Source organism: Mobula hypostoma, chromosome 26 (assembly GCF_963921235.1).
Source record: "Mobula hypostoma chromosome 26, sMobHyp1.1, whole genome shotgun sequence".
NCBI lineage: Eukaryota > Metazoa > Chordata > Chondrichthyes > Myliobatiformes > Myliobatidae > Mobula > Mobula hypostoma.
Genome location: NC_086122.1, coordinates 40,593,722 through 40,620,604, shown reverse-complemented (window position 1 = coordinate 40,620,604; position 26,883 = coordinate 40,593,722). Strand labels below are relative to the sequence as shown.

At 44.9% G+C, this 26,883-nt stretch overlaps 1 protein-coding gene across 2 annotated transcripts in view; it reads left to right on the top strand.

The window, feature by feature from the left end:
* Positions 1–26,883, top strand: part of LOC134338184 (serine incorporator 1-like) — a 66,126-nt gene that overhangs the window by 5,415 nt on the left and 33,828 nt on the right. Inside the window, exons 1-3 of one of the 2 annotated variants that reach the window (XM_063033818.1) lie at positions 2,468–2,596; positions 12,045–12,206; positions 25,535–25,722. In XM_063033818.1, the coding sequence (XP_062889888.1) occupies positions 12,171–12,206; positions 25,535–25,722 (224 nt within the window). In that variant the 5' untranslated portion in view covers positions 2,468–2,596; positions 12,045–12,170. Of the gene's footprint in view, positions 1–2,467; positions 2,597–12,044; positions 12,207–25,534; positions 25,723–26,883 lie in introns of those variants that run through there. The other variant, XM_063033817.1, reaches the window with a different exon arrangement.

The window sequence follows — 26,883 nt, the reverse complement described above, 5'->3', positions numbered from 1 at the left end:
GAAATGTGAATTGGAACAGGGAGATCCTGGCTGGCTCAGCAGACAGTGAAGTTCCTCTCTGAAATAGTCTCCCAATTTGCATCTGGTCACACCGATGTAAAAGAGGCTACATTAGGAGCATGACTACCTAACCTGCTGAGCTCCTCTAATGCTTCTTTTGAATAACAATAGTCTATAGTGTACAAGATAATGAGAGGCATTATCGTTTGGATAGTCAGAGACTTTTCCGCAGGGCTAAAATGGCTAGCATGAGAGGGCATAGTTTTAAGGTGCTTGGAAGTAGGTACAGAAGAGATGGCAGGGGTAAGTTTTTTATGCAGAGAGTGGTGAGTGCGTGGAATGGGCTACTGGTGGCAGCGGTGGAGGTGGGAACGATAGGGTCTTTTAAGAGACTCCTGGACGGCTGCATAGAGCTTAGGAAAATAGAGGGTATGTGTAAAGCCTAGGTAGTTCTTCAAGGGTTGATTGATAAGTTCGTGGCCGAAGGTAGAAGGAGTCAATTTCAGAAAATCTAGTACACCTATTTTTCAACAAAGTCCCCTCCTACATGTACACACTTAGTCCAGCGGTCATGGAGCATACGGATCCCTCCTTTGTAGAAGTGGTCCACAGCAGGGGTGAATGATAAGTTTGTGGCCTAAGGTAGAAGGAGATGAGTTACTAACCTTTCTGCATTATCACTCAGAGAGTTGAACTGCACGTGCATGTAATGAGAGTGTCTTGGACCTCCAGGTGGTCCACAGCAGGGGTGATTGATAAGTTTGTGGCCTAAGGTAGAAGGAGACAGTTATACAGCTCTCGTTACATGCACGTGCAGTTCAACTCTTTGAGTGAAAACGCAGAAAGTTTGAAGTTAATAACTCATCTCCTTCTACCTTAGGCCACGAACTTAGCAATCACCCCTGCTGTGGACCACTTCTGGAGGTCCAACACACCGATTTCTACAAAGAAGGGACCCGTGTGCTCCACGACCGCTGGACTAAGTGTGTAAAGGAAGGAGGGGACTATGTTGAAAAATAAATGTGCTACTTTTTCTAAAATTGACTCCTTCTACCTTAGGCCACGAACTTATCAATCACCTCTCGTAAGGCAGGGACATGTTCGGCACAGCTTTGTGAGCTGAAGGGCCTATATTGTGCTGTATGTTTTCTATGTTTCTGTACTGCTGTGTGATGGGTGTTGGACAGAGGCTGGTGGTTGATAGGTGGAACCATGTGGAGAGGGGATGATAGGCAGGTGAAACTAGGTGGGTGGAGGGGGATGGGAGCAGTGAGCAACAGCGGAAGAAATCTAGGTGGGAGGGGAGTGTGTGTGTGTGTTAGTGTTAGGGCGGAGAGGTGGAGAACACGAAGAACAGGCAAGTCAGGAATGGGGAAAAAATTAAAGGACAAGCATCCTCTGGAAATGACTGCTGCCTAAATCTTAACCCGCAACCCCCTCCCCACACCTCCATGTCCTCCTCCCACACATACTCGTCAACCACCTCAATTTCTTTTCCCTTTCTGTAGTATTTTCATTCCCATTCCCATCCCTTTCTGGTCCCACTAATCAGCTAGTAGCATTGATCCAACCTCATTCGTTCTAGCAATCTTTTAAGGGTCAATTTTATTTGCCATATACATTTATGTATGTTTGTCTTGGTATGTTGGCACTATATGTAACAAAAAACAATGTTCAACAACTGTAAAGAATTAAAATATAAAGTTAGGGGTTGAATAGGGACATAAATATAGAAATACTGGCATGTGTTTATATTGTTCAAAGTTTAGAATGAATTTTATTATCAAAGTACATATATGTCGCCACAAATCCCTGAGATTTATTTTCTTGCAGGCATACTCAGTAAATCTATAGATCAATGAAAGAGTGCCCAACAATGACATTCAAATAGAGTGCAGAAGACAACAAACTATATAAATACAAAAAGAAGGGAAAAAAAGCAATAAATAGTGAGAACTTGAGATGAAGAGTACTTGAAAATGAATCCATTGATTGTGGAACATTTCAATGATGGGGCAAGTGAAGTTATCCCCTTTGGTTCAAGAGCCTGATGGTTGAGGAGTAGCAACTGTACCTGAACCTGGTAGTGTGAGACCTGTACCACCTTCTTGATGGCACCAGCAAGATGACAGCATGTCCTGGGTTGTGGAAATCCCTGATGATGATGATAGTCATACTCATAGTCATAGTCATACTTTATTGATCCTGAGGGAAGCTGGGTGCTGCTTCCCTGCGACAGCATTTCATATAGATGTACTCAATGGTTGTGAAACCCCTTGTAACGCGCTGTAATGTTTCACTGATAAGGCTAGTGTAATGGCTTCTCTGTATTGTTCACTGCTGAGGGAACAGTTTCTCTGTAGCAGCAGTGTTTGGGTTATGGCTGGTGATAACAGGACTGTGGTATGCATGTTAGCCAATCAGAGATTGCCAATCATTGCTCTGTCTTGTGAATCTGGAAGGAAGTTTTTCACGGTCTTTGTTGAGGAGAGATGAAGAGGGAAGAAGCGTGTGGAGAGAGCTGGTAGACCACCGGACGGAGTGGACTGGGGTCCGAGGGTCTGAAGGTCGATGGTGGTGGCAGAATGACGACTGAGTGAGCTCCAACGAACTGGGCCCTTTTTTTTATTGTCATTACTAACCCTATATTCAGATTGAGATTTATAAAGTTCAGTCATTTAATTGCATATGGTGTACTGTCTGATATTTTGCGTTGTGGGTTGGGCGGTACATTACACAGCATCCACACAAACGTGATTTCTTAGTTTGGCAGGGCCAAAGGCTGTAATCCCCTAGACGAACACGAGCTGGGCGATCCTGAGGTTTACATCCTTTTTACTGGGCATCTCTAGAAGTGGGAAGTGGATTCTTAACCCCTCTAATAGCCACTGGCCTCTGCACTTAGAAAACCAACTTTTCTCTGACTTTGTATGTCTAGAGTATTTATGACTTTGGTCCTGCCAAATCCATGAGATTGGGATGTCACACCCACTCAAACCCTGGTTTGTGTGAATGCTGTGTGATTTACTGCCCTGCAATAAAATAACAGGTTGGTCAATGCATGCATACAATTATAAAGTATATTTATGAATGTTAACTGAAGAGTTAGTAAAGAAAAAAAACAAAAAGGGCCCATTACAAGTAAACAGTCAAATGTGCACGGGTGGAAGCTCACATTTTGCAAAAGCCATCTTTGCCAATCCTAATAGACCTCCGCGCCTTGGCTCCATCGAATCACGTTTTCCCACCGGATCGAATCCTACGACCGGTTCTCTCCAGCGTCTTCTCTTCATCTCCCACTGAACAAAGACAAAGTCCCACTCCAGTGTCAGTCACTGCTGCTCCCCCAGCCTTCTCTAGAACCTTCTGCCCATTCCACTCTCCTGATTGGATGACCCACATTCCTAAGCATCCCTTATCTTTAACAGTAACCGAAATACTGCTTCTATAGAAAGACCATTACATAACATACCATACAACATTAGCAGTAAAACCGTTACTAGGGCATTACACTCCCCCCCCCACCAAAATAACACAGTTTTGAAAGGAATTTTGTGATGTCAGAACTTCCAATCCATTTGTAAATGGTAGTGACATATCTCACTAGGGAGATGGGCATAACACTCTGTTCCCCCAGTGCGACATAGGTTAGCCTATTTGGGGGTGTCCTGACTCTTGAGACCTCTTGATTCTATCATCTACTTCTTCAGTTTCAGATACTCCTTGGGATCTTTCCTGTCTATGTGGAGAGGCTTCCCCCTGTCCATTCCTTATGCCTTCCAGCAACTAAGGTTCCCCTGTAACTTGGCTGAGCTCAGCTCCATTCCCAGTTACTTTAGAGCCCAGTCTCCCTTCATTGTCTAGCTTCAAGCCTACCCGCCATTACTAATCCTCCCCGTTTCATCTGCATTAGCGTGGGGAGGTTTGGGTATCACTTCATCAATTATTGGGGAGTTTGCATATACCACACCCCCATTTCCTCATTCTCTGAGTTCATAGTCATAGTCAGTCATACTTTATTGATCCCGAGAGAAACTGGGTTTCGTTACGGTTGCACCAACCAAGAATAGAGTATAAATATAGCAATATAAAACCATTAAAAAATTAAATAATAATATGTAAATTATGCCAGGAAATGTCCAGGACCAGCCTATTGGCTCAGGGCGTCTGACCGTCCAAGGGAGGAGTTGTAAAGTTTGATGGCCACAGGCTGGAATGACTTCCTATGACGCTCAGTGTTGCATCTCGGTGGAATGAGTTTCTGGCTGAAAGTACTCTTGTGCCCAAACAGTACATTATGTAGTGAATGGGAGACATTGTCCAAGATGGCATGCAACTTGGACAGCATCCTCTTTTCAGACACCACCGTCAGAGAGTCCAGTTCCATCCCCACAATATCACTGGCCTTAAGAATGAGTTTGTACATCATTCAATGGTTAAATCCCTTCCAGGCCTCCCCACTGCTTGTCCTTCTGTTCTCTCACATTGCTGCAGAGTCCTGTTTTAGGTGTAGGGTCCATGTCAGGCTCTGGGTCAACACATACCTCTTGTCCTAGAGGTAGAAGGTGGTTCCAGTGGAGAATCCTGACAGGTCCATTCCCAGAAAACTGACAAGTTTGGCATTTGAATCTCCACTACGCAAGGTGTAGCCACCCAGTGGTCAGCCAACTTATGCTTCCCAGGTAGCCCCAAATTCTTTATGTGAACTGTCTCCAGGCATCATTTGGGAGAACCTAATCTTTTGATCATATCTCCTCTTATTTCCTTGATTCTGCCTGGTAGCAGAGGCCTCTGTTAGTTCATAAGCCTTTTGTAATCCCCTCCTCATGTCAGACACATAGTTAAGTTTAGTCTTCTGTAGCAAATATTCCCCACTAGTCCCAAAACAGAGGTCAATGCCCAAACATCCAATAATATAGCGAATATCCTGTAGTTTTATTCTGTGTAGAGTTGTAGTGGTGGATCAGATGCCCAATATGCTGACTCCATTGTTCTTAATGATGATATCCAGGGTTCTGAGCATGTCGGGCAATGTCTAGTTGGGGATTACCCTGCAGATGATGAGGCATAGTCCTGGGCTTCTCAACTCCAAGCACATTCAGTAACTCATGTATGAGCCTACTCTCAAAATCCCTTCTTTGATTGCTATGCATCCATCTGGGAAGGCCATAATGAACGAAATACTTTTCCCATAACACTTTGGCCACAGGGGGCACCCTCTGATCCTTTGTAAGGAAGGCTTGAGCATATCTGATGTAGTGATCAGTAATAACCAAGACATTTGCAGTGTTGCTGGAATCTGACTCTGTGGAGAGGAAATCCATACACATCAGATCAAGTGGCCCCGCACTCTGCAAATGGGATAAAGGATCAGCCCTCACAGGCACCGTCTTCCTCCAAATGCATTGAATGCACGATTACAGTACTCCTCTACCTCAGACTTCATTCGGGGCCAGTAGAACCAATCTCTGACCAATCCATAGGTCTTGTTAAACCCCAAATGACCTGAGTCTTCATGAAATGTTTTCAACACATGCCTAGGCTTGTCTGGAGGTGACGTGACCTGGTATAGAATCTGGTTCCTTAACTCCATTCTGGGCCATTCTCTCAGTAGTAGAGACATTGTAGAGTGTTTAATCTTGTCCGCTTGGGCCATCTTCCCTTTCACAACTGCTGACCAAACGATACCTGTGCAAGCATGATCTCGCTGAGCAGTGGACACTTTCCCGGAACTCAATTCGGGCAACTGCTTTGTCTTCAGAACAATCAGGTTGCAGTAAGCTTGTGGACGAGCACCAGCAGAAACTCCCAAATGATCAAACGCTCGATTCTGCTCTTGCCTGTCCTCTGCCTTCCCTGTGATGGAAAACTGACACATTGCTTTGATTCTAGGGGCAGGAACGCTTTCCCACTCTCTGTCCCTGTCCAGCCCTTCATGTGCAAGTCGGGACAATGCATCTGCATCAATGTTCTGACTCCCTGGCCAGTACTTCAGGCAGAAATTATAGGAAGACAACGCTGCTAACCATTGATGGCCTGTGGCATCTAATTTTGCTGTGGTCAGGATATAATTTAATAGGTTGTTGTCCGTCCTCACCTCGAACTTGACACCATATAGATAGTCACTTAGCTTATCCACCACAGCCCATTTCAATGCCAGGAACACCTACTTGTGTGTGGGGTAGCTTTGCTTAAGAGGGTGACAGATTCCAACTGACAAACACGACAGGTCTTAACCCTGTGCCCTGATCCTGATATAGAACACCCTTAAGCCCTCTCTGCTGGCATCTGTATGCAGTACATACAGCAACCGGGGTCTGCAAAAGCCAACGCAGCAGCTCCTTCAGCAACTAAAAGGCCTCTTCACATTTCGCATACTATTTTGCTCCAAGAGGGTCTGAAGGGCTGAGATAATCTTTACCATCCTCTCCTTTCGTCCTCCTCCCTTTCTTCCCCAAAGGAGGGTAACCGCACAGAAACTGATTTAAAGGGTGACTCACTTCATTGTAGTCCTTCACGAACCTCCAGTAGTACCCACAGAATCCAAAGAATGAGTGCAGGGTGCTCACAGTCTGAGGCTTTGGCCATGTGGTCATCACCTCTATCTTGTATCCTTAGCTACTCCATACTGTGAGACTATGTGCCCAACATAGTTGACAGACGTTTTGCAGAACTGGCACTTGTCCAGGAAAAGTTTTAACCCTTCAGCTTTCAGGCAGCCCAGCACCTTCAGTAGCCTCGCATCATGTTCCTCCAAGGTGGCCCGAACACCGAGATCATCCAGGTACACCAACACCTTAAGCGAGTTCATATCCCCCACAGTTTTCTTCACAACACACTGGAAAGTTGCCGGTGCTCCCGATATGCCCTGGGGCATCCTTTCAAACTGGAAGCGTCCCAGTGGACATATGAATGCCACCTTCTCTTTGTCAGCCTCACTCATGGGTATCTGATAATACCCACTCCTCAAATCCGGCACACCGAATCACTTCGCACCACCCAGTCAGGCCAGTGTGTCCTTGATTCTTGGGACCATATACTGGTCAGGGGCTGTGCACCTGTTCAGAGTCCGATAGGTCACACACATCCATACCTTCCCATTTTCCTTCCTGGCCACCACTATTGGAGACACATAGGGGTTTCTGGACTCAGTGATGATCCCAGCTTCTTTCAGCTTTTGTAGATACTGCTGAATGTCCTCCACTTCTGCAGGTGCCAGTCGCTGTGACTTTCTCTGAACAGGGTGTTCTCTGTCACTTGGGTGGTGTGGTGAGTGTTCTTGGAACAACCTACATCAAATTTGTCAGTAGAAAAGGCATCTTCTAGTTTCAACATCTCCTCTATCAGCCTCTTCTTCTGACCTTCACGTACCAGGAAGTCCCCAAAGTTGAATGAGTCGGCAGTCAACTTTCCCTTTTCGGAGAGAGTTTCTCCCTGGCTTGTCTCACAGGGACATCAGACTTTGCAGTCACCCGCCTGAGGGTGACCTCTCTCTCTGAGGTCTTCCTGACAATCACTGTCATCCTGTTCACCTGTATAACCAAGGGCTTCTGCAGTTCGGGCCTCACCAGTACCCCAGCAGGTACGCATGACTCCTGTTTGTGGTCTTCTAGAGCATCCACCAAGAGCACCTTGGCATCAGGCATTCCGGGAAATTTGGAGTTTCCCGTCATTCTAGCTACTTTCCCAGGCCATAGCGTGACTAGTTTGGACTGGATATACCACACAGTCCCTCATTTATGCTCATCATGCGGCCACGCACTTCCTCAAAAGCAGCTTGGAAAACGGTGAGTGGACAGTGTTTTCAGAAGGCTCTCTCCAACCTTCTTGAAGGCTCCTGCCAGCCTCCTCACAATAGGAGTATTTGCCCCCACAAGAATTGAAGCTTTGCCCTTTTTGACCGGGTCAGGACAAACCAATTCTACTGTATCAAGGACCTCAGCTACTCCCACATCTGCCTCCGAAAACTAGCAAGTAACATCACTTGGGTAGTCATCCATACTAAGACCCCAGATCTCTAGCGCACTGAGTAGCATAAATGGTAAACGCGTCAAATACCAGTTGTAAAATGAATGGTAGAGCAGAGTAACCTGAGAGTCTGTCTCAGGTATGGCTCTGGCATTAATACCCTCGATCCGTAGCGATACACTGGAGCTTGGCCCCATTATTCTTTCAGGAATACGATTTTTTGCTTTTGGGTGTTCCTTCATATATGGCTTGGAACGTGTTCGCCCTGAGACGTCAGGGCGTTCTCTCACTAAATCCTAGAATCATAGAAATCTATAGCACATTACAGGCCCTCTGGCCCACGATGTTGTGCCATCCATGTAACCTACTCTAGAAAATGCCTAGCATTTCCCTATGGCAGCACCCTCTATTTTTCTAAGCTCCGTGTACCTACCTAAGAGTCTCTTAAAAGACCCTGTTGTATCCGCCTCTTCCACTGTGGCTGGCAGTACAATCCACACATCCACCACTCTCTATGTAAAAACAAAAACTTACCCCTGACATCCTCCTTGTACCTGCTTTAACATTACTTCATGGCTCTTGAGCTCAATCCCATGATTGATAAAGGCCATCACACCATACACTTTCTTAACACTGTCAACCCGCGCAGCAGCTTTGAGTGTCCTTTGGACATGGACCCCAAGATCTTGCTGATCCTCCACACTGCCAAGAGTCTTACCATTAATATTACATTCTGTCTTCACATTTGACCTACCCAAATGAACTACTTTACACTTACAACAGGAATTCTGCAGATGCTGGAAATTCAAGCAACACACATCAAAGTTGCTGGTGAACGCAGCAGGCCAGGCAGCATCTGTAGGAAGAGGTGCAGTCGACGTTTCAGGCCGAGACCCTTCGTCAGGACTAACTGAAGGAAGAGTGAGTAAGGGATTTGAAAGTTGGAGGGGGAGGGGGAGATCCAAAATGATAGGAGAAGATAGGAGGGGGAGGGATAGAGCCAAGAGCTGGCCAAGAGGAGACCTTTTGCCTATCACCTGTCCAGCTCTTGGCTCTATCCCTCCCCGTCCTGTCTTCTTCTATCATTTTGGATCTCCCCCTCCCCCTCCAACTTTCAAATCCCTTACCCACTCTTCCTTCAGTTAGTCCTGACGAAGGGTCTCGGCCTGAAACGTCGACTGCACCTCTTCCTACAGATGCTGCCTGGCCTGCTGCGTTCACCAGCAACTTTGATGTGTGTTACTTTACACTTATCTGGGTTGAACTCTATCTGCTCCTTCTCAACCCAGTTCTGCATCGTATCAACGTCCCGCTGTAACCTCTGACAATCCTTCAGACTGTCCACAACAACCCCAACTTTTGTGTCATCAGCAAACTTATTAACCCACCCTTCTACTTCCTCATCCAGGTAATTTATAAAAATCACAAAGAGGAGGGGATCCCAGAATAGATTCCTTCAAAACACCACTGGTCATTATCTTCCATACAGAATACGAACTATCTACAACCACCTTCTGTGGGCAAGCCAATTTTGGATCCATAAAGCAAGGTCTCCTTGGATCCCATGCCTCATTACTTTCTGAATGAGCCTTGCATGGGGAACCTTATCAAATACCTTACTGAAATCATTATACACTACATCCACTGCTCTATCTTCATCAATGTGTTTTGTTACATTCTCAAAGAATTCAATTAGGTGCGAAAGGCACGACCTGCCCTTGATAGTCAGGGTTGTGCCCTGACTATCCCTAATCAGATTATGTCTTTCCAAATGCTCATAAATCCTACCTCTCAGGATCTTCTCCAATAACTTGCCCATGATTGAAGTAAGACACACTGGTCTATAATTTCCTGGGTTATCTCTACTCTGTTTCTTGAACAAGGGATCGACATTTGCAGCTTTCTAATCCTCTGATACTTCTCCTGCCCCTATCAATGGTGCAAAGATTGTCGCCAGAGTCTTAGCAATCTCTCTCGCTTCCCACAGTAGCCTGGGGTATATCTCGTCCGGTCCCGGTGAATTATTTAACTTAATGCCTTTCAACAGCTCCAGCACGTCCTCTTTCTTAATGTCCGTGCACTGAAGCATTTCAGTCTGCTGTAAATCATCTCCACAATTGCCAAGGTCCTTTTTTCACTGGTGAATACTGAGTCAAAGTATTCATTAAGTACCTCCGGTACCTCCTCTGGCTCCATGCACGTTTCCACTATTGCACCTGATTGGTCCTATTCTCACACGGCTCTTCCTTTTGCTCTCAACATACTTATAGAATGCTTTGGGGTTTTCCTTAATCCTGCTTGCCAAGGCCTTCTCATGGCCCCTTCTAGCTCTCCTATTTTCATTCTTGAGCTACTTCCTGACACTTCTAATTTTCTAGAACTCTAACAGTACCTAGTTTTTTGAACCTTTTATAAGGTTTTCTTCTTAACTAGATTTTCTACATTCTTTGTACATCATGGTTCTTTTACCCTACCATCCTTTCCCTGCCTCAATGGAAACATGCCTATGCAGAGACCCTCACTGGGTCTCTTCTAAGTTTCTCAACATCTCTCTCCACTTATGTACCCGGAGGCTCACTTTCCGAAGGCTTTCCTGGCCTGAAGTGTCCCTCTTCCCCACGGTTATAGCAGACAATACTGATCACTCCCCTTCTCCCAGGACCCCGTTCACTTGCAGCCCTCTGCTTAATCCATCCCCTCAGGGGTTCCAACCCCCTTTTGGTTTTGTCATGCGGGGTGGCCGCACCTGCCGATGACAACCAGGGCATCTCAGTTCTAAACTCTGCAATAAGCTCCTTTACCACTTCTGGAGGTGGGCTATCAGGGGTCAATTCAGCAACGGGGGCTACCACTGAGGACTGTACCCTGCCGACGGAGGTCACCCACGCCTCCGTCACATTCTCCTCCTCTCTTACTTCTCTGATCAGCTTGACCAACAAGGGAGGGGGCGCATCTTACAAGACGTTCAGTGACCCCAAGTGATCACATCCTGTGATTGTGCACCTTTCCACCACTTGGTCCATTCTTAACTGATTCACCTCAGCAGTTGGAATGGCACCCCCACCCCCCCCCCAACGCCACAAGCAACTCAGCTGTCTCTATAGCCAAAAAATGTAGGTGGAAGTTTTGTCTCTCTGGTCCTAAAACATGTTCTGAATCCCTATTGGGCTTCCCACCGCGCCAAATACATTTTCTAGCGCTTGCATGTAGCCTGCGGAAGTAGCCAAAGGGATTTGTGTCCTTATGGATCTCACTATGTCAGCAGCCGAAGGACCACTCAGACTCTCTACCAGTTGCTGATTTTTCACATCATCATTGCAATACCACTCATCCAGCATCTGAGAAGTCTGCTGCACCCAAGTCTCATACTCCTCTTCCCTGTTGGGGGTGGGCGTTATCCCCGAGAACATTCTGAGCCTACGATAACTGGGACTTTCCACCTGGGCACCGCCATTTATTTGCCAGGGAGATAAGGGCCGATAATAATTCAGAATGCTCACCTCGCATTGAAGGACTCATTAAACCTTCCAAATCAGTCCACTCCTTCTGATCCCTCCGCGGGAGCAAGATCAACTTGTCTCTAAAGTCCAGCTAGGGGAAACTTGGCATCCAATTTAGTGTGTGACATTGTTTAACATAGGTGATGTAGAATGCTAGTGTGTGACGGTGTTGTTTGATGAAGGTGATGTGGAATGCGATTGTGTGACGGTATTGTTTAATAATGATGAGTGCTGGTGTGCGACAAAGGTAACGCAGAGCTTTGTGCTCAAGTTTCATAAACATCAACAATAAGATTCAATACTTGCCTGACAAAGGGTCTCGGCCTGAAACGTCGACTGCACCTCTTCCTAGAGATGCTGCCTGGCCTGCTGCGTTCACCAGCAACTTTTATGTGTGTTGCTTGAATTTCCAGCATCTGCAGAATTCCTGTTGTTTTCAATACTTGCCTGCAAGTTTTGAGCTATTATTTATGTGAAATGCATTTTTGTTGTATCAGATTCTACTATAATGCAAATTATTATCTTAGAAATTGGAAGTTTTTTGCAGTATAATTTTGTTTGCATTTTGTGTTTCAGGCTTCTTGTCTGTGTGGGAGTGCACCATGTCTACTTTCAGGATGCTGTCCTTCTACCAAGAACTCTGTGGTGACCCGCCTAATCTATGCATTTTTCTTGCTCCTGGGAACAATTGTCTCTGTTATTATGATAGTGCCTGGGATGGAAATCCATCTGAGAAAGGTACACTTATGTAAAGTTTAACATTCATACATGTCCATCTCATCATATTTCATGTGACTGTGCTAAAATATACTTTGATGAAAGCCGGGAATCTATAAGTATCTCGCGATTAAAATTATCTTTCTTTTTGTTCTGTACCTAGAACCTTGATCCCAGATTTTCAAGTCATTTATTGATTTAATCTTTTTTTTAATTTCATGCCATTTAGAAAAAAACATTTATTAGTGGCAACTGAGCAATATTGAATTTCATACCATGTTGAATTTCATGTCATAGTATCAATCTCTGCATCTACCATGAGGCATCACTGTAAAGGCTTAGCACTTCAAGCACTGTCCATTATTCTCTAAGCAAGTGCTAGTTGTAATGTAGCACTTGCATTTTGAATTAGTCTGCCACAGATTAATATGCATTGCATGGGCTGACATTTGAGCAAACCTGTATGTTAGTCATATCTGCATGAAATATAGATTGAGGCCAGGTGCACAAGAAGAATATTCTCAAGAACACAGAACAATTCAGTACAGGTCCTTTGGCCTAACCTGTTCTGCTAACCTCTCAGTTTACCCAAAGATCAATCTAATCCTTTCTTACCACATAGCCTTCATTTCCTTTCATCCATGTGCCCATCTAAGAGTCTCATAAATGTCCCTAATTTATTTGCCTATACCACCACCCTTGGCAGTGAGTTCCACAACTCTTGGCAGTTAGTTCCACTACTCCCTGTATTTTGAAAGAAAAAGGTGAGGGATGTCATTTATAACATAAACCAACCCATACTGAAGTATGGCTCTTAAACTTTTCGAAACTTTTTGATGATTTTAAGTTCCCTGGCCCCCACCGCTTTATTTTCACCATGGATGTCCAGTCCTTATATACTTCCATCCCCCATCAGGAAGGTCTCAAAGCTCTACGCTTCTTTTTGGATTCCAGACCTAATCAGTTCCCCTCTACCACCACTCTGCTCCGTCTAGCAGAATTAGTCCTTACTCTTAATAATTTCTCCTTTTGCTCCTCCCATTTCCTCCAAACTGAAGGTGTAGCTATGGGCACCCGTATGGGTCCTAGCTATGCCTGCCTTTTTGTTGGGTTTGTGGAACAATCTATGTTCCGTGCCTATTCTGGTATCTGTCCCCCACTTTTCCTTCGCTACATCGACGACTGCATTGGTGCTGCTTCCTGCACGCATGCAGAACTCGTTGACTTTATTAACTTTGCCTCCAACTTTCACCCTGCCCTCAAGTTTACCTGGTCCATTTCCGACACCTCCCTCCCCTTTCTAGATCTTTCTGGCTCTGTCTCTGGAGACAGTTTATCCACTGATGTCTACTATAAGCCTACTGACTCTCACAGCTATCTGGACTATTCCTCTTCTCACCCTGTCTCTTGCAAAAACGCCATCCCCTTCTCGCAATTCCTCTGTCTCCGCCGCATCTGCTCTCAGGATGAGGCTTTTCATTCTAGGACGAGGGAGATGTCTTCATTTTTTAAAGAAAGGGGCTTCCCTTTCTCCACTATCAACTCTGCTCTTAAACGCATCTCCCCCATTTCACGTACATCTGCTCTCACTCCATCCTTCCACCACCCCACTAGGAATAGGGTTCCCCTGGTTCTCACCTACCACCCCACCAGCCTCCGGGTCCAACATATTATTCTCCGTAACTTCCGCTACCTCCAACAGGATCCCACCACTAAGCACATCTTTCCCTCCCCCCCCCTCTGCATTCCGCAGGGATCGCTCCCTACCCAACTCCCTTGTCCATTCGTCCCCCCCATCCCTCCCCACTGATCTCCCTCCTGGCACTTATCCGTGTAAGCGGAACAAGTGCTACACATGCCCTTACACTTCCTCCCTTACCACCATTCAGGGCCCCAAATAGTCCTTCCAGGTGAGGCATCACTTCACCTGTGAGTCGACTGGGGTGATATACTGCGTCCGGTGCTCCCGATGTGGCCTTTTATATATTGGTGAGACCCGACGCAGACTGGGAGACCGCTTTGCTGAACATCTACGCTCTGTCCGCCAGAGAAAGCAGGATCTCCCAGTGGCCACACATTTTAATTCCACATCCCATTCCCATTCTGACATGTCTATCCACGGCCTCCTCTACAGTAAAGATGAAACCACACTCAGGTTGGAGGAACAACACCTTATATTCCGTCTGGGTAGCCTCCAACCTGATGGCATGAACATCGACTTCTCTAACTTCTGCTAAGGCCCCACCTCCCCCTCGTACCCCATCTGTTACTCATTTTTATGCACACATTCTTTCTCTCACTCTCCTTTTTCTCCCTCTGTCCCTCTGAATATACCTCTTGCCCATCCTCTGGGTCACCCCCCCCGCCCGTCTTTCTTCCCGGACCTCCTGTCCCATGATCCTCTCGTATCCCCTTTTGCCTATCACCTGTCCAGCTCTCGGCTCTATCCCTCCCCCTCCTGTCTTCTCCTATCATTTTGCATCTCCCCCTCCCCCTCCAGCTTTCAAATCCCTTACTCACTCTTCCTTCAGTTAGTCCTGACGAAGGGTCTCGGCCTGAAACGTCGACTGCGCCTCTTCCTATAGATGCTGCTTGGCCTGCTGCGTTCACCAGCAACTTTGATGTATGTTGCTTGAATTTTCAGCATCTGCAGAATTCCTGTTGTTTCCATACTGAAGTATGCTGTTTATATGAACTGGCTCTGCGTTTAGAACTGTTTCCTTCACTAAACTCCATCCATTAGCTAACGAGGAGCATTGGATACCTTCAAAATGTCAAAAGTGGTTCATGAAGGCAAGTTTGTTCATTCATGCTACTGAACTAGTTGAAATGAGATAGATCATGAACAGCGTCACTACCTATGGGCAACTCAGAAATGGTTTAGTTACAGTGACAGCAGTTCAACTTCAGTCCTCACCTCTGGTTCTGTGTGTGTATAGTTTGTAAGTTCTTTGTGTGGGTTTCCTCCCACAGCACTATAAATTGCCCCTAAAGGCAGACTGTGGGGGGCGTTAATGGGGATGGGGAAAGGGGGTATGAATAAAATGGTATATGTGTTCTTGATGGGCATGGTTTTGCCAGTTTGAAGAGTTTGTTTTAGTGAAGTAAAAGCTTATGCCTGAGAAAGAAAATCAGTCTTGCTGCCTTCAGTGTAATAAATGATCCTTGCTGTTCAACTGATGTGTGATGACACAATGAGCACTTTTAGGAGCCTGAAACAAATTGACTGAATCATTATTTTTGAGGAAAGGCCTCATGTTGAAGGGAAAATTTCATAACATCCATATTGTGATCTAATGCCTAAATATACAGTTCCTCATTTTTTTTGAGGCATATACTGCCCTAAATTTCCTAGAGTAAATTAATTTCCTTTTGAAAACAAGATACTCGCATCATTCACAGTTCCAAGCACAGTCTTGTTTTTAGTATTAGAAGAGTGAGGTAAGCTTGTTTTGTTGTGTAATCAAATGCCATGGGGATGTTTTGCAACATTAATTAGTGTTAGTTAACACTAACATGTGGGACTGGCAGCTTAATTTTCTTGGGTTCTGTCATTTTAGACATGATAGAGTGGAGGGATTAAAGGGGGAGGGGTGGCATTGCTAGTCAGTGAAAATTTTACTGCGGTGCTCAGTCAGGGCAGACTGGAGAGCTCATCTCGGGAGGCTTTATGTATAGAACTGAGGAATAAGAAAGTGATAACTACATTAATGGGATTATATTTTAGACCACTCACAGTCCACAGCATTAAGAGCAAATTTGTAGAGAGATCGCAGGCGGTTGCAAGAAACAAGGTTGTGATAGGTGATTTTACCTTTCCACATATTGACTGGGACCCCGCCCCCCCACCACCCATACAGTGAAATGGTTGGGTGGGAAAAAGTTCATCAAATGCGTTCAGTAAAGTTTCCTTAATCAGAATATAGATGTCTCAACTAGAGGAAATGTGATACTGCATGTTACTCCACTTTTTAAGAAGGGAGGAAGGCAAAAGAAAGGCAATTATAGGCCAGTTAGCTTAACTTCAGTGGTTGGGAAAGTGTTGGAGTCTATTATTAAGGATGAGGTTTCGGGGTACTTGGAGACTAATGATAAAATAAGCCAAAGTCAGCATGATTTTTGTAAAGGGAAATCTAGCCTGACAAACCTGTTTGACTTCTTTGAGGAAGTAACAAGCAGGGTGGCCAAAGGAGAGGCAGTGGATGTCATTTACTTGGATTTTCAAAAGGTATTTGGTAAGATGCCACACATGAGGCTGCTTAACAAGATAAAATCCTTTAGCGTTACAGGAAAGATACTAACATGGATAGAGGAATGGCTGACAGGCAGGAGGCAGCGAGTGGAAATAAAAGGGGCCTTTTCCAGGTGGCTGCCAGTGACTAGTGGTGTTCCTTGGGTCAGTATTAGGACCGCTACTTTTCACATGGTCAGTGATTTGTATAATGGAATCACTGCCTTGTGGTAAAGTTTGCAGATGATGCAAAGGTAGGTGGAGGGGTAGGTAGTGCTGAGGAAGCAATGTGACTGCAGCAGGACTTAGACGAATTGGAAGAATGGGCAAAAAAAGTGGCAGATGGCATACAGTGTTGGGAAATGTATGATAATACATTTTGGTAAAAGGAACAATAGTGCAGACTGTTATCTAAATGAGGAGAAAATTCAAACATCGGAGGTGCAGAGGGACTTGGCAGTCCTAGTATAAGACTCCCAAAAGGTTAATTTATAGGTCGAGTCTGTGGTAAAGAAGGCAAATGTGATGTTGGCATTTGTTTCAATGGGAATAGAATATGTTACGTACCCCGTAACTGGGTTGCCAAACCAGCAGAAATGGATCACTCAGTTGGAGTCTGGATTACTGGAACTAAGAAAGTTTTATTAAAGAAACAAGTAACACAGTACTCTAATCAAAAGGATAATGAATACAACAGTTCAGCAATGATAAAGATACATGTACACAGAATTAAGATAACAGGATCATTCAAGCTCTATCGTTGTCTAGGGGTAAATGACCAGTTTCAAAGTGACGCAAAGTTCAGTTCAATTTAGTTCAGTTCAGTTTGCAGTAGTCGCTGCCGTGGCGATGGACAGTGGGGGGAAGGAGAGAGAGAGCAAAACGAATGAATATTCAAAAACGGCTTCCACACAGACCTTCGCAGTCAGCTTTCGGGCGAGTCCTTTGTGATGTCATCTGAGGTCACCGACCGTGACCCCTCCGTTTCCCGATACGATCGTTTCTCTGGGGTGAACCCGGCACCCAGGCAAGGGTGGACACACACCAGGTTCCCGCCGATCGTGCCTTTCCACCCTGAGCGTCTATGGCCTGGTCCTGCAAGCAGCCTTCCAAAACTTCCCACCGACTTGTGAGAGGCGCACCGCTTCCAGGGTCTCGTTACCTCGGGTGTCGTGTGTGTCCTGCCTTAGCGAACCTGTCCCTTTTTATCCCCCTGCTGGGGTATCGCCTGTCCATCACTTCAAACAGTTCAGGGTTCAAAGGGGGAGCCGATCTTGACAGCTCTCTCCTTCCGTTACTCTCTCCCGTCCCTTCATTAACATCTCCAAATGCTGCTCCATTGTTTTCCTTATCTCTCTCTCTCCTGAAGACAGGCGGCAGTCCAACTGCTGATCCCACTGGTGCCAGCACAGGACAGCTAACATCTTAATCTATGTGTATTCTTGTCACACTTCCCCCCTTTAAGGATTTTTACCGGGGTAAAAATTACAAACATGAATACATTATTTGATACACACAAATACACATCTTTATCAGCTATTTGGCTAACACAGCGAATTTGAAGTTGTCAACACCTGACAGACAGTCAGCCATTACATTTTCTGTTCCTTTTATATGTGTTATTAATAATCCCTTAGACCAGGCTCCAACTTAGCAAACTTCACAGTGGCCAAAAAGACTGATGAATTGCAATCAATGTAACCTCTCATTGGGTTTCGTCCCGGACCACAATAACAAGGGTCGTCCCATTCCGACTTAGTTTTCTCTCGGAAGGGCTTAGTGGGAGGGGGAGGGGTAGTAACCGCAGAGTTATTGCAAAACCTCCTACAGTACCCCACCATCTCCAAGAGCCTTCTGAGGGCCCTCTTGTCTGTCGGGGTTGGGATGTCAGCAATAGCCTGCACTGTAGCTTGCATCGCTGCCAGCTGCCCCTGTGTCACCACAATTCCCAGGTAAGTGACCTTCGTGTGGCCGAACTCATTTTTTACAAGGTTCACTATCAAGCTGGCTTCAGACAGCCATATTACATCGCCAATACACACCTCTGTGTTCGTCAGCTCTTTAGTCACTGAATTACTCATTCTATAGGGGTGCTGCTCGCTGGGCTGGCCTAGTGTAACAAACACCACCCAACGTCCCAGTTCGTTGCATCGCCTCGGGACAATCAAACACATGTGTGCGAGTCGTTTAATTACTTCTCCTAAAGAGTCGCTTTGTTCGGGGATTAAGGGAGAGACCTTATCAGCAGAGCTGGCCAAAACAATAGCCTTCTCCCATCTGGTCGATACCATACTCATCTTTTCAAAATGGTTTTTTTCTCTTATCAGGGAGACCCTAGCTTCATTGATTTCCGTGCTAACACCGACTAGGTTTGTTAGCATATCAAAAGCCTGTGACCGTCTCAGTTCGCGTCAGCCATAATCAATAACATCCTTCCTCCGGTGCAGCCGGTAAACCTCTTTCATGATTCCACCAACTGTTTCCTCCAGCACCGCAACATGTCCACCGGGGGGTACCTTGTGGGCCAGGTTAAAAATCTCATCCCCATAACTCTTTTGCACCACCCCCCATTCCTCATCTGCGGGTACGGTACTTGGTCTCCCTTTCTTCCTTAGCACTTCCTCCTCCACACAATAGCCTACTAGTTCCCTTGTTAATTCTGCGTCAGAGAGAACTGTCTCTGCCAAATCCATCAGCTCCTCGTCTCGCTCTTGTGCCTGTATAAAGTCCTTCCTGGCTAATGCTAGGTCTGTCTCAGCTCCCTCACTACCTCTTGCTTCACGACACTCCTTTTCACTTTCTATCCCCTTCTCGTACAAGGCTGGCAGAAACGTCTCAGCTAAATTTACTACCGCAGTCCCGTGATGAACCTGTGAGTCCATGGGCGGGGCCTCAATGCTGGCAGGCTGACCTGTCAATCTCATGGCTGGGAACACGATTCCCCCGGCGAGGTCATTACCGAGCAAGACTTCCATGCCTTTCATCGGTAATTCGGGCCTCACCCCGATCATGACCAGTCCAGAGACCAGGTTGCTTTGTAAGTGTATCTGGTGCAAAGGGACGGCCTCTGTCCTCTGTCCCTTCCCCAATACCTTTGACCTTGACCTCCCCAGTCTGGGTCTCTGAGCTAAACTCTAATACACTCTTCAGTATCAGTGACTGACATGCTCCCGTGTCTCTCCAGATCCGCACTGGAACTGGTTTTAACCCCTCCTTCACTGACACCAATCCGGCCGAGATAAACTTCTCGCGCCCTTCCTGAACTTTGGCAGACCTGTCCTCTCCTAGCGGTTCGTTTACCAGCTCGATACAGCCAGTCAAAATCGCCGTTTTTCCTTTTCCCGTCTCCTTCTTTGGGGCAAAGTATCCGACTTTCCCGCAATTATAACAGACGACCCCAGGAGACTTCCTACCAGACTGCTCCTGGTCTACCTTATCCTTCTCACTAGTCCCCGGCTTACTTTCTGACTTTTCTGGTGGACTCTCCCCGCCGTCCTGACTACCCTTCTGGTAGCCTTTACTTGGGGCAAACCTCATTTTATGCGTCAATGCATACTCATCCGCTAACTTAGCAATTGCGGCTAACGTGGCTGCCTCTTTCTCATCTAGGTAGGGTCTCATACCCTCAGGGACACAACCATTAAACTGCTCAATCAGGATCAGCTGTAGCAGTCTGTCATAATCCCCCTCTACCCCCTTCGAGCGCACCAACACTCACAATATGTCTGCATCTCACGGGCAAACTCTAAATACGTGCGGTCCCACTGCTTCCTCGCATTCCGGAACCTCTGCCGGTATGCCTCCGGGACCAACTCATAAATCCTGAGGATGGCCTCTTTCACCACCTCATAGCTCTGGGCATCTTCCGCAGACAAAGCTGAGTAAGCTTCTTGGGCTTTCCCTTTCAGTACACTCTGAAGCAAAACAGCCCACTTATTCCTCGGCCAGTCCTGACTTGTAGCAACTTCTTCGAAATGGAGAAAGTACCAATCCACGTCGGTATCGTCAAATGGGGGAACCAGCCTAACCTCCTGGGTCGCCCGGAACCCTCCACCTTGGTTCGGCACGGGCCCCTGCTCTGCCCTTATCTTTAACTTCTCCAGCTCGAATTCCCTTTCCCTCTGCCTCTCTCTCTCTTCTCGCTCCCATTGCCTCTCTTTCTCTTCTCTCTCCAACTGTTTCTCTCTCTCTCTCTCTTGCCTTTCTAACTCTCTCTCTTTCTCCCGCCTTTCTAACTGCTTCTCTTCATGTTCTAACTGCCGTACCCGGAACTCGTGCTCGAGTCTCAGTTTTTCAAGCTGCACCTGTACCGCGTCTCCAGCAGGTTTTTCAATAGACACCACCTCCAGCTCGCCTTGGGGAAACACACCTTTAGATACATAGTGCTCTACGATAGCTCTGTGTATCTCCTCTCTCCTCATTGTCGACTTCCCCTTAGCAAGATTCAACTGTTTGGCCACAGCTACCAATTCCGATTTCCTGGCATCCTCTAATGCCTCCAAGGTGGGCGCCTTTATAAATTCCTCAGCCTCCATTTCTGCTGTTTGTCTTTTCTTTCTTTCGTGAATTTTGACCCAATCTATTTACTCCGTCCCAAATTTAGCGTTCAAAATCGCAGACGAGAACCCCACTTATGTTACGTACGCCGTAACTGGGTTGCCAAACCAGCAGAAATAGATCACTCAGTTGGAGTCTGGATTACTAGAACTAAGAAAGTTTTATTAAAGAAACAAGCAACACAGTACTCTAATCAAAAGGATAATGAATGCAACAGTTCAGCAATGATAAACATACATGTACACAGAATTAAGATAACAGGATCGATCAAGCTCTATTGTTGTCTAGGGGTAAATGACCAGTTTCAAAGTGACGCAAAGTTCAGTTCAATTTAGTTCAGTTCAGTTCGCAGTAGTCGCTGCCGTGGCGATGGACAGTGGGGGGAAGGAGAGAGAGAGCAAAATGAATGAATATTCAAAAACGGCTTCCACACAGATCTTCGCAGTCAGCTTTCGGGCGAGTCCTTTGTGATGTCATCTGAGGTCACCGACCGTGACCCCTCCATTTCCCGATACGATCGTTTCTCTGGGGTGAACCCGGCACCCAGGCAAGGGTGGACACACACCAGGTTCCCGCCGATCGTGCCTTTCCACCCCGAGCGTCTATGGCCTGGTCCCGCAACCGGCCTTCCAAAACTTCCCACCGACTTGTGAGAGACGCACCGCTTCCAGGGTCTCGTTACCTCAGGTGTCGTGTGTGTCCTGCCTTAGCGAACCTGTCCCTTTTTATCCCCCTGCTGGGGTATCGCCTGTCCATCACTTCAAACAGTTCAGGGTTCAAAGGGGGAGCCGATCTTGACAGCTCTCTCCTTCCGTTACTCTCTCCCGTCCCTTCATTAACATCTCCAAATGCTGCTCCATTGTTTTCCTTATCTCTCTCTCTGCTGAAGACAGGTGGCAGACCAACTGCTGATCCCACTGGTGCCAGCACAGGACAGCTAACATCTTAATCTATGTGTATTCTTGTCACAAATATAAATGGAAGGAGATAATGCTGAGGCTTTATAAGACACTAGTCAGGGTGCACCTGGAGTACTCTCAGCAGTTTTGGGCCCCAAATCTTGGAAAGGATGTGTTATCGTTGGAGAGAGTCCAAAGGAGGTTCATGAAGATGATTTTGGGAATGAAGGGGTTAACATATGAGGAACGTTTGGTAGTTACCGGAATGTAGAAGAATGCGGCCATATCTCATTGAAACCTATTGAATGTGGAGAGGATGTTTCCTGTGGTGGGGTATCCAGAATTAGAGGGCATAGCCTCAAAATTGAGGGGCGACCTTTTAGAACAGAGTTTTTTTAGCCAGAAAATAGTGAATCTGTTGAATGCTCTGCCACACACTGTGGTGGAGGCTAGTTCCGTGGGTATATTTAAAGTGGAAATTGATAGTTTCCTGATTGGTCAGGGCATCAAGGGATATGGTGAGAAGGCAGGTGTATTGGGTTGAGTGGAATCCGGGATCAGTCATGATGGAATGGTGGAGCAGACTCGAGGGGCTGAATGGCCTAATTTTGTTCCTATGTCTTATAGTCTTATGGTCATGCATCTCTTATTAGGAGACAGGGCAGGTGACAGAAGTTCGTGTAGGGAAACACTTTGCATCTAGTGATGATAATGACATTAGTTTCAAGATAATTATGGAAAAGGATAGATCTAGTCCTTTTGTTGAGACTAAATTAGACAAAGGCTAACTTCGATGGTACTGGGAAGGATCTGGCAAGTGTGGATTGGGACAGGTTGTTTTCTGGCAAATACGTAGTTGGTAAGATGTAGGCCTTCAAAAGTGGAATTTTGACAGTATAGAGTTTGTATGTTCCTGTCAAAATAAAAGGCAAGGATAACAGGTTTAAGGAACCTTGGTTTTCGAGAGATATTAAGCCCCTAATTAAGAAAAATGAGGTGCATAGCAAGTAGGAGCAATGAAGCTTTAGTGTAAGAAAACACTGAAGGAAATCAGGAGGGCTAAAAGAACACATGAGGTTGCTCTAGCGGACAAGGTGAAGGAGAATCCTCAGGGCTTCCAGATATGTTCAGAGCAAGTAAAAACACACATCCCTTGGTTCATTGTTATTCTTTGTGTTTTTTTGTATGTTACAGTGTGGCATCACTGTAACATTAAATAGACTATTAAATAGTTCCCGAGAATGTCCCTTGCTTTTACAATCTATCTGGTTATGATCTTTCACCTTGTTTACCTGCACTTCCTTTGTAGCTGTTACACTTAATTTTGCATTGTTATTATTTTACCTAGTTTTGCCTCAGTGCACTGTGTAACGATCATATCACTGTGTATAAACAGTATGCTTCTCACTGTATCTCGGTATATTTGACAATAATAAAATAATTTTTAATACATGCAAGGATAATAATGAGCAGCATTAATATGTGCATCGCCTTCATGTTTTTATATAGTGTAATAAAGAGTATGGGTGACAGGGTGGAGGTATGTCTCCACCAAAGGAGCTATAAGCTGCTTCTTCCCTCTGCCAGCTGCAGGTCACCCTTGGGCAAGGTGTAGCACCTGCTTAGCTCCCCTATCAGGGCCATGTGAAGCCATGGGAGCAGCTGCTGCGTATCACAAGTCCTGGTTATGTGACCACTGATGCCAAACAGACAGTTTCTGAAGAGTTGATAATGACTGGGGTCACCCATCTTGTAAAGACACTGCCCTGAGGAAGGCAATGGCAAACCACTTCTTGAAGCCAAATTTTCCAAGCACAGTCATGGTCATTGAGACCATGATTGCCTGCATCGTACGACATGGCGCATGATGATGATAATGAATAAAGAGCAAGAGCTTTTGCCCCAACTAACATCCATCCTTATTAAAACTCATGTTTATTCTCTTTTTTTAAAATTTAGAGATATTTAGAGATAAAGTGCAGAAAAAGCGCTTCCGGACCAACGAGCTGCACCACCCAGCAACCCATGCATATTAACCCTAGCCTAATCATGGGACAATTTATAATGACTAATTAATCTACTGACTGGTGTGACTTTGGACTGTAGGAGGAAACTGGAGCACCAGGAGGAAACCCACACATTGGCAGGGAGGAAGATTCAAACTTGTTAAAGATGACTTTGAAATTGAACTCTGAGCTCTGCCCCAAGTTGAAATAACATTGTGCTTACCTCTTTACCACTGTGGCACCTAAATTGTTTTAAATTTATCTAGCTTTTATATTAATTTATTTGTTTTTAAAAACATTTTGATTTCTCTCCGGTATTAATGTAGTTGGCACTGATAAAACGAAGTTTCTACAGTTGCAGCACAGTCACTTTTGCAATAACCCAAATCTGTTTAAAGCTACTAAAATTCTTTGAATGTCATAAATTTTTTGCCTTGACCATATTTATTTGGTCACTCTCTCATTTGCTGGTTATGATTTTCTCAAGAATAGTTTGGCGCATTTTTCTTATTTTCTGTGTTAAATAGATTGCTCCCTGAATTTGTGTACCTTGTAATGTAAAAAAATATATTTCGACACTGTTCTTGAAATTTGATCTGTGCAAGCATGAAATTCCTGAAATTTTGAGTTATTGTAGAGTGCCAAGAACATTTCACATGGGTCCCGGCAGCAGAATTGCACCCCAGCAGTAAAATGATTCTGAATCATGCATTATTGAAAATGCATGACTTTTTAATCTGATAGATGAAAGTCTCCTTTTTGAAGTTCAAAGTAAATTTATTATAGAAGTACATTCATGTTACTGTATACAACCCTGAGATTTATTTTCTTACTGTCATTCACAGTAAGTACAAAGAAACACATTAGAATCAGTGAAAGACCACACTCAACAAGATGGACAAGCAATCAAAGGTTCAAAGGTCCAACTTAATGTCAGAGAAATGTATACAATATACATCCTGAAATGCTTTTTCTTCGCAAACATCCACGAAAACAGAGAAGTGCCCCAAAGAATGAACAACAGATAAACATAAGAACCCCAAAGTCCCCACCAGTTCCCTTCCTTCCTGCGCGTAAATGTGAAAAAGACAAACGGTGCAAGAGAAAAAAGATAGAAGCGATAAATATCAAGAAAATGAGATGAAGAGTAGAAAGTAACAGGTTCAGCAGGTCAGGCAGCATCCATGGAAGTGAATGGACAGTCGCCATTTTGGGCAAGACCCTTCTACAGGACTGGAAAGGAAGGGGGAATATGTCCCCTTTTTATTCTGGCATCTCCTTTCCTGAAGAAGGGTTGGCCCAAAATGTTGACTGTTTCCATAGATCCTGCCTGACCTGCTGAGTTTCTCCAGAATTTTTTGTATATTACTTAATGTGTTACTTCCTTCAATGAAATACAAAAAAAGTTCTCTAACATTTAATATTTTGGAAAATGAAGGTTTTGGAAATCTAAGATTTGCTCTTTTCTACTGACATACTAATGCAGGCAACATAAAGTAAACATCAAAACAAAATTTATATAAAAAATCTAGGGTGTCCAAGACTTTTACAGAGTACTGTATGCTTCGGACTCAGTTATGTAGTTAAGTGGATATGATAATTTACCTAGCAAGAGACTGCTACTTAACTAGTTATTTTTTTAATCTCTTGTTACAGATTCCTGGATTTTGTGAAGGAAGTTCAAGCATTCCCTTCATTCAGGGCCGTGTCAACTGTAACATCATTGTGGGTTACAAATCTGTTTATCGCATATGCTTTGGTCTGGCTGCTTTCTTCTTCTTGTTTGCCTTACTGATGATTCAAGTGAAAAGCAGTAAAGGTCCAAGAGGTGTTCTACAGAATGGGTGAGCCACTTCAAATGAAAGAAACTTATTTCTTCAGAATCTTTAGTAACAGCATCAGATATGGAATTTGCCAGATCTTATGTACATCACAAAATCACATTCTTACCAGTGTACAGCAAAAGGTTAAAGGTTAAATATATTAGAGGTAGGGACATTTCAAAATAGAGAAGGCCACGTTTGGGGTTCAATTGCATTAAAGTTCAAAGTAAATTTATTATCAAAGTACATGTTGTTGTTGTTGGGTGACATCAAGTTGTTGTCGACTCATGACGACCTTATGGATAGTTGCCCTAAGTGAGATTCAATCCTCGCAAAGGCGGCTCATTGTTGATAATGTTGCATTCGTAGCTCTCCTTATGGTGTCCGTCCATCTGATTGGCAGCCTTCCTCTCTTCTGTTGTTCTCCACCTTGCCCAGCATGATATCCTTTTTCAGGGAGCTGTTTCTTTGTATGATGTGCTGAAAGTATGATTGGCGGAGTCTTGTCATTTGAGCCTCCTGAGAAAGACGTGGTTTGATCTTGTTGAGGACCAATTTGTTTGTTCTTTGAGAGGTCCACGAGATGCATATGTCACATACACAACCCTGAGATTGATTTTCTTGTGGGCATACTTAATAAATTCATAATAGAATAATAACCATAATGGAATCAATGAAAGACTGCACCAATTTGTGCATTCAATCAGTGTGCAAAAGACAACAAACTGTACAAATACAAAATGAAAGAAATAATAAATAAGTAAGTAATAAATATCAAGAACATGAGATGAGGATTCCTTGAAAGTGAGTCTTTAGGTTGTGGGAACATTTCAATAATGGGTCAAGTGAATTTGAGTGAAGTTATCCCCTTTGATTAAGAGCCTGATGGTTGAAGATTGGCAAGTGTACCTGAACCTGGTAGTGTGAATACCATAGTGTGAAGACTCCTATACTAGCTTCCTGATGGCAGCAGCGAGAAGAGAGCATGACCTGGGTGGTGGGAGGGTTGCTGATGGATGTTGCTTTCCTGCACCAATACTTAATGGTAGGGAGGGCTTTACCTTTGATGGACTGGGCCATATCCACTACTTTTTGTAAGATTATCCGTTCAAGGGCATTGCTGTTTCCACACCAGGCTGTGATGCAGCCAGCCAATATTCTCTCCATGACACATTTATAGAA